At 48.9% G+C, this 12,082-nt stretch overlaps 1 protein-coding gene across 1 annotated transcript in view; it reads left to right on the top strand.

Moving 5' to 3' along the window:
• Positions 1–12,082, top strand: part of CACNA1D (calcium voltage-gated channel subunit alpha1 D) — a 301,531-nt gene that overhangs the window by 211,392 nt on the left and 78,057 nt on the right. Inside the window, exons 10-15 of the mRNA XM_042927310.1 lie at positions 1,630–1,717; positions 3,087–3,113; positions 6,696–6,856; positions 7,642–7,867; positions 7,996–8,203; positions 11,136–11,256. Coding sequence (XP_042783244.1) covers positions 1,630–1,717; positions 3,087–3,113; positions 6,696–6,856; positions 7,642–7,867; positions 7,996–8,203; positions 11,136–11,256 — 831 coding nt within the window. The remainder of the gene's footprint in view (positions 1–1,629; positions 1,718–3,086; positions 3,114–6,695; positions 6,857–7,641; positions 7,868–7,995; positions 8,204–11,135; positions 11,257–12,082) is intronic.

Here is a 12,082-nt window from a genome sequence, read left to right on the forward strand (position 1 = left end):
TGGAGCCTTTGTTAAAGGTTTATCTGTGGTTGGATTATGTGGGGTTTTTTATTTTTGTCTTTTTTTTTTTTTTGAGTGGAGTAGTAAAAAAGTGAATGAAAGCTTGTAGTTGGTTTCTTTTGACTTAATTGAGAAAGAAAAATGTTTATTCTGAGAGAGTATCTGTAGTGCGATGTCGGTCTGTAATTTTTGCTCATTTTGCTTTCAATACTTTTGCCTAAATGCTCCTGGACATGGCTATGGGACTTAGGTGCCCACAGAGGGAAAAGGATTCCCTTCAGCAGGAAAGATGTGTCTCGGCTCTCTGGGAGCCCAGCCCTTGTCCGAGCAGGGCCCACAGACACGCGGCCACACCATGGCACTTGCTGACCCGGCTCCTTTGCCCTCTGTGCCTGGGCCGGCCTAAGAGCCTCCGCCAGGGCCCTGCGGCACCACTGCCCGTTTTTGCAGGTCAAACCGGAGCCATCCTTGCTAAGAAAAGCCATGTCGGCAGAGCCCACAGGGGGACGGCCTTCCCGTTGCTACCATCAGGTCTATAAAAGATGGTCACTACAGTTCAAAATTAGGCATCAGGGTAAAGAAGCGCACGTGGTTGGGCGGTTCTCCCACATTTCCATCTTCAGTGAACCCCTCTCCTAACCCAGGGCAGAATTCATCATTCCTTCCTATGTGTTTCCAGGACTCCTTGCACGGAACCCTGAGGCGGCTCTCTTCTGAGTTAATTGGCATCCATTGGTTTTCCAAGGCAGGTGCAGCGCTGTGTCCCTCTTTATGCCCTGCATCTCCTTCCTGGCCCGGCTCCAACACATGCCTGTGATGCTATAGGGTTGAGTCAGGTAGATGAGAAATAATGCCCATGTGCCAGATGGTGGGTCCCTGGACCTCCCAGCATCCCTCGGTGCCTTTCTCCCTTCCCTCTACTTCCTCTGCTCAGGATCCAGCTGTAGAGGAGTGACACGTGTCCAGAGACCCCGGTGACCCTGAGACCATGGTCAGCTTTGCCCTCTGGTCACTGGTTGGGAGCAAACCTTCTACCCGTCAGACTGTATGCTTTCTGTGTGCTCTGGTTCTGGCCGCTTTGGTAAGAGCCTTCTGCGTATTGGCTGCACTGGTTCAGTGGAATGTAGACATCAGACAAATTAGTCAATAATGAGTAGCGTTCTGAAATTTTTAAAAAGATTTTGTGCTTGGTACCCTCATGTACTCCTGCATCTGATACGTCTGCTCCTTCAGTATATTTAAAATAAGAATTCACATATGAAGTGTTGGTCTAGATTTTCTAGAGAGCGGCAGTTGAGGCAAACAGAGATGTCACTGTGACTGAGTTGTTTTGGTGGCCTCACGCAGTGCATTCCTGGAAGTCAAGAGAATACGCTGGTGTGAGGCCCAGAGTTCCTCCCCTAGGCTGAATTTCCTCCCGATGGGAAGGAGGGGTACCCTATGGGCTTTCTTTGCAGAACGGCAGATCAGGTCCTGGGAGCAAAGGGTCCCTGCCTTGGAGGTGCCTGACCTCTCACCCTCCCCCACCCTCCTCCCAGGCTCCCAGAGGGCCTGCCTCTGCATCCAGCCAACTCCAGGGCACGTAGAGCCACCAACGTGCCCGTCTAAAGCGTTGTCTTCTCCCCGCAGCCAGCATGCCGACCAGCGAGACAGAGTCTGTGAACACGGAGAACGTAAGTGGTGGAGGCGAGAACCAAGGCGGCTGTGGGAGTCTCTGGTGAGTGTGGAGGCCGCTGGCCCTCCTGCCCCCTCCTGTCTTCTTGGAGGAGCACGTGTGGGGGAAGGCACCCCAGATTTCAGTGGAGCCCCAGGGCCATAGCCTCAGGTGCACGAGGGGTGGGTGGGCTCACCCTGGACCCCTTGGTCCCCCCTCCCATCCCAGGCCCCCAGGCCCCCGGCGTTTCACATGCCTCTTCCCCCAGAGCAGCCCGTCCTGCTGAGGCAGAGCCTGCTGCGGGGCGTGCCAGGTAACCCGGCAATTCCACTGTTCCACTAGGTGCTGGTGGAAACGAAGAGGCACGGCCAAGGCTGGGCCCTCTGGGTGTCGGCGGTGGGGGTAATAGGCCTGATTCTCCTCCCTGTCTGCTGTTGGCATCCGTGCCTTGATGAAGCGCTTGTATGGCAGAGCGGCTGACAGAATGCGCTGCATATTTAAGTTTTCCTTCACTGGCGGGTTCTCTGCGGCCTCGTACACGGGGCTGGACACTGAGAGCCCACTATCCTTTGCTCACGGCACTTGTTTTTGGAGCCCTGCACCACCCTCTCCTAATAGTGGAGGGCACCACCACATTCACCCCTGTTGGCTTCTGTCTAGATAACCTGGTCCCTGGTGGGGACCAGCAGTGTGCAATGTGCAGAGTACTGCCTACTCTGGGGAGCCCATGCGATTTTATTTCATTTGCTTTCTGCTGGTACCCTTTAGGCCTTATCTCTGTAAAGTAGAGGCGGTGTTTTTAAGAAAATTTGATCTTCTTGCAGAGATTCGTAAAAATAATGTGTTTTGGGCAGAATGCTCAGCAATTTAAGAAGTGCGTTTGCCTCCGTTGTCTTGCTCCACCCTCTCTACAACATTGTAAAGTAGGCGGGGGGATGGGTTCGTTATCCTCATTTTACAGATGAGAACACTGAGGCTCAAAAAGTTGTGCTGCTTGCCCGAACCCATGCAGTTAGTGGATAGCAGAGCCAGGACTCCTAATCCAGTGCTTCTCTTGCTGTAGTAGCAGCACAGTGTGGCTGAGTTGCAAGCAGGGGAGTGGGTGGGGGAACTTCAGTCTGGGGAAGTGGGGTCAGGGGAGAAGGACCCCTCCCCCCACCGGCATCAATGGCCTGTGACAGGGCTGCACAGGGCAGCCGGCTAAGAGTCTTCTGCCTGGGCCCCGGTGGGTGTCAGCCTGGCCTGCATGGCCCCGGCAGACCTCGCCTCCTGCTCTGCTCTCACCCCTGCTGGCTCACTGGGGAAGCTGGGGATGCTGAGCCCAGGCTTCTGTGCATGGCTTTTCCATCTCTTAGCTGAAGTGATGGGGAGAAAATGCTCAAACCTTCCTAATCGAAATCGTATTCTTTCTTTCTTTCTTTCTTTCTTTCAGCCAAGCCATCTCAAAATCCAAGCTCAGGTCAGTATCTTCTGTTTTTTCTTAAGTCTGTGTGCTGGTGTTTTACTTTCTAACTTCTCAACTATACATGGAGTTGCTCTAGACTTGGTTTTTACTCTGTGGGCTAGAACGTTCATATTGAAGATCGGTCTGTCCAGTAAGTATCAAACACCTGCCCTGGAGAGCAGCAGAGTAGGTGCTGAAGATCTTGCCCCAAGACAAACTGACAGGACGTAACAACGAACAATTTCTTGTCACCAATCAACCCTTCGTACTCCTGCCCAGAGTCTGTCCTTAAAGAGGGATTCTTCTTGTCTCTTTTCTGCTTACAAGTTTTTTATGGAGGGGGGTTCAAGAGGTCTTCTGAGGTGCTAGTGATGTTGTGTTCCTTGCTCTGGATGCAGGTTACATGTTTTGTTGGTAATAACACATTGAACCATATACCTATGATTTGTATACTTTTCCATATAAATGCTATTTTTCAATTAAAAACAACATTTTACTATAAAAATTGACTTGAAGTGGACATATGAATATAAAACCTAAAACTGTAAACATTCTAAAAGAAAACACAGGAGAAAAATCTTTGTGACCCTGGGTCAGGCACAGGTTTCTTAGAGACGAAACCCAAAACACTGGCCATATGAGAAGACAAGCTCCAGACCGGAAGAAAAAACATTTGCAAAACATTTGATAAAGGACTAGTATCCAGTATATGAGAAGAATAATACATAAATATGGTGTGAATAATTGGAAAACTATAAAAAAGAGTTAGTATATTTTAACAAGTATATCACCAAAGAGAGGTGGATGACAAAGAAGCACATGACATGATCATTGGTCACAAGGAAAATGCAAATTAAAATCACGGTGAGACATCACTATACACCTATTAGAAAATTTTTTACACCTACAGATCAAATTTTAAAATCTGACAATACCAAGTGCTGACAAGGATGCAGATTGGTGGGGATTCCCATATGTTCCTACAGGTTGAAAGACACGGCCCTTTTGAAAACAAGTTGACAGCTGCTTGGAAAGTTAAACATCTATTTACTGTATGACCCAGCAATTCCACTTCCGAGATATTTATATAAAATGAAGATCAGTGCCTGCATGAAAAATGTTTACATAAGAGTTTACAGCAACTTTATATGTAATCGCTATAAACTGTAAATAACTCCAGCGTCCGTCAGATGGTGAATGGGTAGACAAATCGTAGTTCACGCATATGACAGAATAACGCTCAGCAATAAGAAGGAAAAAACTGCCGATAGATACAACACAAACGAATCTGGAACGTATTTTTGCTACGTGAAAGAAGCAAGTCTCAAAAAGCTCTATATTGTGTGATTCTATTTATTGGACATTCTGGATGAGACAAAACAATACGGACAAAAAACAGTAGTTTTCAGGGGCTGAGGTGAGGAGGGTGGGTTAACTGTCACAAAGGGCCATGAGGGAAGTTCTTTGGGTGATGCAAATCTTCTACCTCTTGACTGTGGTGGTGGTTACAAACCCTCTTCCTAAATGTTAATAGTTACCACATATCTATCGTATCTCAATAAACTGGACTTAAAAAAGAACAATTAAAGGCCCCTCCCTGACTCCCTGTTGCCAGAGGGCGTATTCATTCCTTCATAATTTGGGCCCCAGCTCGCTCTCTGGCCTGATCCTCGGACACTGCCCCCTTATTCCCCACTCTGTGGTGGTAACTGGACTGCTCTCAGTTTTCAACATGCGGTTTCTTCCCACCTCAGTCCCCTTCACCTGGGGTGGAGTGCCCTCCCGTCTGCCCCCTGGTGAACCCTTACTCTGTTATCCAGAGCCCGCCCAAATCTCAGCTTTTCAGAGAAGCCTTTCCTGCCTCACGCAGAGAGCATTTGCTGCTCCTGTCTCTCTGCCTGTACTCGGGACCCTGAGAGAAGCGCTTAGTGGGGATTTATAATTGTTATTTGCCCCAACCTTGCGTGCTTTTCAAGGTCAGAGGCCGCAGGACGAGGCTCCTTCTTCACCTCCATATACCCAGTGTCTGGAGCCCCATGAAGGGCAAATTGAGAAATGCTGCAGGACTTCAGGGGATGGGAGAGTGAAGCCTCCAAGACCTCATGATGAGATGCTTGTGACTTGTCACTACAGCATAAATAGAACCACCAACTCTGGTTCTTTTTTGGATCACCTTGCTTGTGTGGACTGAATTATGTATCTCAGGAGAAACCCAGCCTCAAGGGGACAGTCTTTAGTGGGATTCTTCTACACTGGTCATCATGTTTCCAGCCACTGTTACCATGGAAACCGCATAGCAGGAGCAAGAACAAAATGCACTTTGCTTGTGCCAGGCCTTGTTGAAGAGTCAGCGTGGTTCTTTCTTTGCTCGGTCCCTGGGTTACGGTGTTTTTAGCATAGCAACGCCGCTGAGTCAGCCAGCGCTGCAGCTTGGACCCAGCCTGGAGATTCCTCTGACTCAGGCCCCCAGAGGAGGTGCCCACAGCCCCCGTCAGTGAACACAGCCTGCACAAGGCTGACATTGCCACTTGGCTGGCCTTTTTTCTGGGACCCACCTCACCAGTCCATCCTGTGGCAGGGAATGTTTTCCACGGGGAGAAGAGGCTAAGGGAGGGGATCCTTTCCCTAACGACACACTAGAACTGAAAGTCGGTAGAGGACATGCTACTTGTCTGTCTGGCTCAGCTCATCTTATTTGTATGAAAACATGATTCAATATTGGCTCTTCTCCTAAAGGTATATTTTGAGCATTGCTAGTTAGCAAGGGCACCTGATGACTCAGGATGAAGACTCATGTCCTACTCAGCTTCGACAAGTCTGCCGGGCTCCAGAGGAACCTCCCAGATTTAAGAAAGGACCTAAAGTTTCCCTAAAAGGAAAACTGGGTTTGGAGCACTTTGCTGCCTGAGAAATTCTGTACGACGGTTAAGAAGCTGCAAGAGATGTGTATGATCAGCCAGACGGCTCTCTGCACCCATAGTGTGAACAGACCCGTGTACCATATGGTGGGAATTGCATATGTGTGTGCGGCTCGGTTTTGCATCTGTATATGAATCTATGAATATCTACATTCTTCTCACTAGTTTGAGGACTGCTTAGGGCAGATTACGGAGTTATCTAAAACCATAGGAAGGAAACTGATAGCGTGATCAGGTCAAGATACTATTTTAAAAGTTGTATTTTAAGACCAACACAATTACTATGATGAGTTCTGCTAATTTCTGTGTCCTTTGTTCTCATCTTTCCTTCCTGCACCCCGTGACCTGGATGTCCTGAGTTAAAGACAGCTTATGTCTCCATAACGTTTTTTAAATTTTTTTTTTTAACGTTTATTTATTTTTGAGACAGAGAGAGGCAGAGCATGAACAGAGGACGGGCAGAGAGAGAGGGAGACACAGAATCCGAAACAGGCTCCAGGCTCTGATCTGTCAGCACAGAGCCCGACGCGGGGCTCGAACTCATGGACTATGAGATCATGACCTGAGCCGAAGTCGGACGCTTAACCGACCAAGCCACCCAGGCGCCCCTCCATAACGTTTGTTGGACGTTCAGATGCTTTGTCTGCCATTCGGGGAGTAACTTTTGCTTCTCTTGCAGCCGCCGCTGGCGCCGCTGGAACCGATTCAATCGCAGGAGATGTAGGGCTGCTGTGAAGTCTGTCACGTTTTACTGGCTGGTTATTGTCCTGGTGTTTCTCAACACCTTAACCATTTCCTCCGAGCACTACAACCAGCCTGATTGGTTGACGCAGATTCAAGGTACGAGCAGAGGCTGTTCTCTTTTTATTCTGACTCTGAATTAGGGACTCCTGAGGCTGTCTGCATAGTCTTATCAATGTGCCATGTCAGGACATTCCTGGAGGGCACTAGCTTGGAAGACAGTGGAACCATCCAGAGAGAGGCTGCACCCAGAGCGGCGGGGGCGTAGTCCTTGTCACGTGGTCAGTGAAGCACCTTGGGGCTGATTGACGCCGGAGCCTCTCATTGTCTTAACCCTGTGGCAACCTAGGATCAAGGAATCTTGCAGTTGAGAGGGACCTCGTCTCCCTTCTCCCTGACCCTACCGGAAGCTTTATTTTCCTTTATGGTATTCTTGGCAAGTGGTGGTTGCCACTTGATAGACAACTGCTTCTTCTATCATTGGCACCTAAGCAAGGCCAGATTGCCCCTCCGTGACTGATGGAGACGAGAAATATAATATGCTGGTCTAAATGCAGAATCCTAGGCTTTTAGGGCTAGAAAGCATCAGAGATTGTGTGGGAAACTGCTCCTCCCCATTTTATAGTCTGGGAAACTGAGCCCAGAGAAGTCAAGGGGCTGCTCCAGAGTCCCATGTGTAGGTGGTAGCAGAAGCAGGACTTGAACCCAGGAGACAGACCGTAAATATTGACGCTGTTACAGTCTCTGTAACAGGCGCCACAGCAAAGACAGGGCAAAGTGCTGGGGCATTTCCAGCAGAGACTGGTGGGGTGGGAGGAGGGAAAACGAGTCTGAGCCAGTCCCACGATGAGACCCCGAGCACGTGCGCCCCTCTGTCTTTCCAGATATCGCTAACAAAGTCCTCCTGGCTCTGTTCACCTGCGAGATGCTGGTAAAAATGTACAGCTTGGGTCTCCAGGCGTATTTCGTCTCTCTTTTTAATCGGTTTGACTGCTTCGTGGTGTGTGGTGGAATTACTGAAACCATCCTGGTGGAGCTGGAAATCATGTCTCCCCTGGGGATCTCTGTGTTTCGGTGTGTGCGCCTCTTAAGGATTTTCAAGGTGACCAGGTAAGGATGTGTGTATCTCGCTGCAGGTGTTTTCTGGCCGGGGGCTGGCGACCAGCCACATCCCGGTCCAGCGATGTCTGCGGTGTCCTGCAGGCGTTCTGGGCTCACACCCCCATCTTGACTTCTAGGCACTGGACTTCCCTGAGCAACTTGGTGGCCTCCTTGTTAAACTCCATGAAGTCCATTGCTTCGCTGTTGCTTCTGCTTTTTCTCTTCATCATCATCTTTTCCTTGCTTGGGATGCAGCTGTTTGGTGGCAAGTTTAATTTTGACGAAACGCAGACCAAGCGGAGCACCTTTGACAATTTCCCTCAAGCCCTCCTGACGGTATTCCAGGTGAGCCCTCGCGAGGAGCCCGTGTGAGCCGCCAGCTTGTCAGTTCACAACTCAGGAAGACGGGATGATTCTGCTGTGGTTAGCGACCTCTGCCCCAGTAATGCTCTGACAAATCTGGCACCATGAAAGCCATTTGTTTCGCACTTGACTCCGGCTGTCTGTGTGGTGTGATTCAGTGTTTTTTTGTAGGACCACTGGATATGGTACAGGACAACAAACCAAAAACTTCTGTTTGATTTTGTGAGGTTTGCGAGGTTTCTGTGATACAGGCTCTAAAATCCTCTTCCTGTTCTGTGCTAATTTTTGCTGGCAGGCCAGCTTTGGGACCCTGGTTCTAACGGATTTGTGCAGAGAGGTGAATTCTGAAGTCCTAATGCTCTGGTGTGCAGTCAGAGGAATCGGGGTGATAAAAGAGTTGTGACAGCCTTCAGCCCCTTTTGCTCTCCCGCCCGTGATGTAATGAGGACACGCAGGCCCTGAGCATGTCTGTGCCGTTGGGTCCTGGGCAGGCACCGCGGCTGAGAAGGAGGGACGGTGTCAGAGGTGCTCAGGTGGCTAGGCACTCAAAGCAGCAGTGTCTGCTCCCACCTGGCTTTAAGCTGGGTGTTCTAAACCTCCCCCCTCCCGCCTTCGCATGTGGTGACCTGAAGCCCTTCCTCGAACGAGTGGCATATAAATTTAAAAGACCCCTCTGCCCCTGTTGCTTTCACACACGATGCCAGTGAGCTCCAGCTTTGGGGGAGCCCATCTGGGGAGGCTGGAAGGCATGGTGGGAGGGGCCTAGACACTGAGGCCACCCTGCCGGCTCTTTCAGTGCTCAGCTCTGTGACCTTGGGAAGTCACTATCCGTTCTGAAAAAAACAAGAGACTAGAGGGAATGATCTGTAGGATTCATTCCCACTTGGTCATTTTGAGGTGGATGGAATTCTTGTCGCCGCCAGAGGCCATACTTTTTTTGAACTATACTTTAATTATTTGAATTATCCTTAATTTTTAGCCGCTGATTAGTTATTCTTTATTCTGTTTTTATTTCAGAGAAACAGAGAAACCCTATGGTGGTGGTGGGTTTTGGTAGTACCTGTGTATAGCACAAAATTCAAATGTTTATAAAAGGGTTTAAAGTAACAAATGAGTCTCCTTCCCACGCAGCCCGCAATTTCTCCTTGTAGGAGCAACCACCACTGGATGGTGTCTGTGTATTCTTTGAGATATATTTGCTCATAGATGTGAGTCAGTGAACCTAGCGACCCACCTACCTGCCCACGAATACAGTATGATGTAAACAGTGGCTCATGTTACCTGCCATTTTCCATTTTCTTACCATTTGAAGTGTCCCTAAGAACCTTCCTTATTGGTCCGTAAGAGTTTGCCTCCTTTCTGATTCTGCGTCAGTCCTGTGGTGTGGTGTGCCTGTCCCCTAATTCATGTAACCAGTCCCTAGCTTGGTGACTATTTCAAGTCAACCAGTCCCTAGCTTGGTGACTATTTGTGTCTGGCCTCGGCTCAGTGGGCGACGTCGAGCTCACACCCTGGGCACATGTGTGAGCATAGATGTGGATAAATTTCCCAGAAATGGAATTGCTGGTCTGAAGGGTGTGAATCCGTTTTCAACTCTGATATCTTGCCTACTGTGCTCCTCACAGTACTGTCGGTCTGTCCTGGGATGGGGGCTGGAGACTGCCTGACGCCTCACTACTTTTTAGCATGGTGGGTGTTCAAACTTTTTGATGGTTGTCTGATAGGTGAAAATAGTGTCTTCCTACTTCTCTTATCAGGAGTGAAACTGAATGCCTTTTCATGGGACACAGAGCCATTTATAGTTCCTTTTCTGGGAATTGCTTTATCTTTTGAAATCATTTGCCCATGTTTCTGTTGGGTTGTCAGCCATGACAGTTCTATTTTTTAAAGTATCTGGTGCAGCTAGATGATACAAGAGCACACGTGCTCCCTCCCTCTTTCTTTCTCTTGCTGGAAGATAGTATGTTTTTATTAATTTTTTAAATATTTATTTATTTTTGAAGGAAAGAGAGACAGAGAGTGAGCAGGGGAGGGGCAGAGAGAGAGGGAGACACAGAATCTGAAGCAGGCTCCAGGCTCTGAGCTGTCAGCACAGAGCCTGATGCAGGGCTCGGGCTCATGAGCTGTGAGATCATGACCTGAGCCAAAGTCAGACGCTTAACTGCCGGAACCCCCCAGGCACCCCTGGAAGATAGTATGTTCTTAAAATGCTATTTAGGTTTATCCGATTCTACCTCCTGATAGATCGAGTTATCAAATATCATCAGTAGAGAAGGTTAAATTGGAAATTTATGGCAGCTCTTAGTACCTACTCATGAGGTAGTTTGTAAACTTACGTGAGATATTTGCAGTTCACTGCTTCTACAAGTTCAGGGATCTAACTCTCCATTTCCACAGTATGTTAACTACGTGGAATAGTAGGCAGCCGTTAAAAGGACGGAAGGGCACTGACTGACACAGAGGGTCTCCAGAGTATATTGCTGAATGAAAAAAAAAAAAGCAAATGCAGAAAATTCATATAGTATGACAGACACTCTTTATGTTTAATATATCTGAGAACACACCAACTACCTCTTTCCTCTGGACGTGTATCTATATGTTACATGCAAAAAGGTTCTAGAGAGAGATGCACCGTGTTCTCGGGGGGTGGGGGCAAAACTAGGGTGTCACCAAAGACTACATAAGTCTTATATGTGGTGTTACTTTATTTCCATGTGAAGAATTAACGTATGTGTTTGTGTAATTGAAAACAATGTTTTGAAAACTCTACGGGGAAACCGGTGGCTTTGCTGAGCGCAAACTGGACAGTGAAAGGCAGCTGAAACCAGAATCGGGTGGCCCCCAGGGAGCTCTGGCGGACCGTCGGGAGTTGCGGTCCAGCGCATGCGGGCTGACCGCAGTTTGGTTCTCTTAGATTCTGACAGGTGAAGATTGGAACGCTGTGATGTATGATGGCATCATGGCCTATGGCGGCCCGTCGTCCTCGGGAATGATCGTCTGCATCTACTTCATCATCCTCTTCATTTGTGGTAACTGTATCCTTCAAGCCGAGCAGGGCTTTGTCGTCATCATCTCCTTTTGTTCCTCCCTGTCTGAGTTTTCCTGAGGTGGTCGTGGTGGCAGGTGGCGGGTGGCGGTGGCAGTTGGGCTGGGGAGATGCACGCCCTTACCTTGTTAGCTCGACACCTGCTCTCCTTCAGGGCTGCTGGGACAGTGTAATGGGGTCAGAGGTCCAGTGAGGCTTTGAGGACTGATCAAGCTGGGGAAGGGAGCATGGGCCAGTGTGTGGCCTGTACCAGTTGTCACCCAGCTTGGTGACACAGCTCCTGTACAGGTCCCAAGGGAAGGCTCAGGGCAGAGCCGGTTGTCCTCCGTGCCGTCACACCTGGGAAGTTAGGGGTAAATCTGTGTCTCTTAAAAACGCTTCCTAACCAGTGGGCACCCATCAGCAGTGGCTTGACCTAAGCTCCCCGGACCCAATCTGGCTTTGGTGATCTGTACCTCTCTGGGGATCAGGTGTCCATTGGCTAGTGGCTGTATTAGGCTGTGAGCTCTTTTCTAACTCCTTTTATTCCTTTTTCCTGCCAAGAGGCACTCTCTAATTCTAGACTTCTGAAGGTTTGGATCTCTCTTTCCCTCCATCAGAGCCTTTAGGACCCTGTAACTTTCGGCAGTGTCTTCTTTCTCTCTCTGACTTCCCTGACCGGCACAAGACCTGGTGTATGGAGTCCTCAATAAGGGCTTGGTGGGAGAGTGGCTGTAACATGAATACCACCTCTTGGTCTTCACCTTTTTAAAAAAGTTTTTTAATGTTTATTTATTTTTGAGAGAGAGACAGAGCATGAGTGGGAGGAGGGACAG

Source organism: Panthera leo, chromosome A2 (genome assembly GCF_018350215.1).
Source record: "Panthera leo isolate Ple1 chromosome A2, P.leo_Ple1_pat1.1, whole genome shotgun sequence".
In the NCBI taxonomy this organism is placed as follows: Eukaryota; Metazoa; Chordata; class Mammalia; order Carnivora; family Felidae; genus Panthera; species Panthera leo.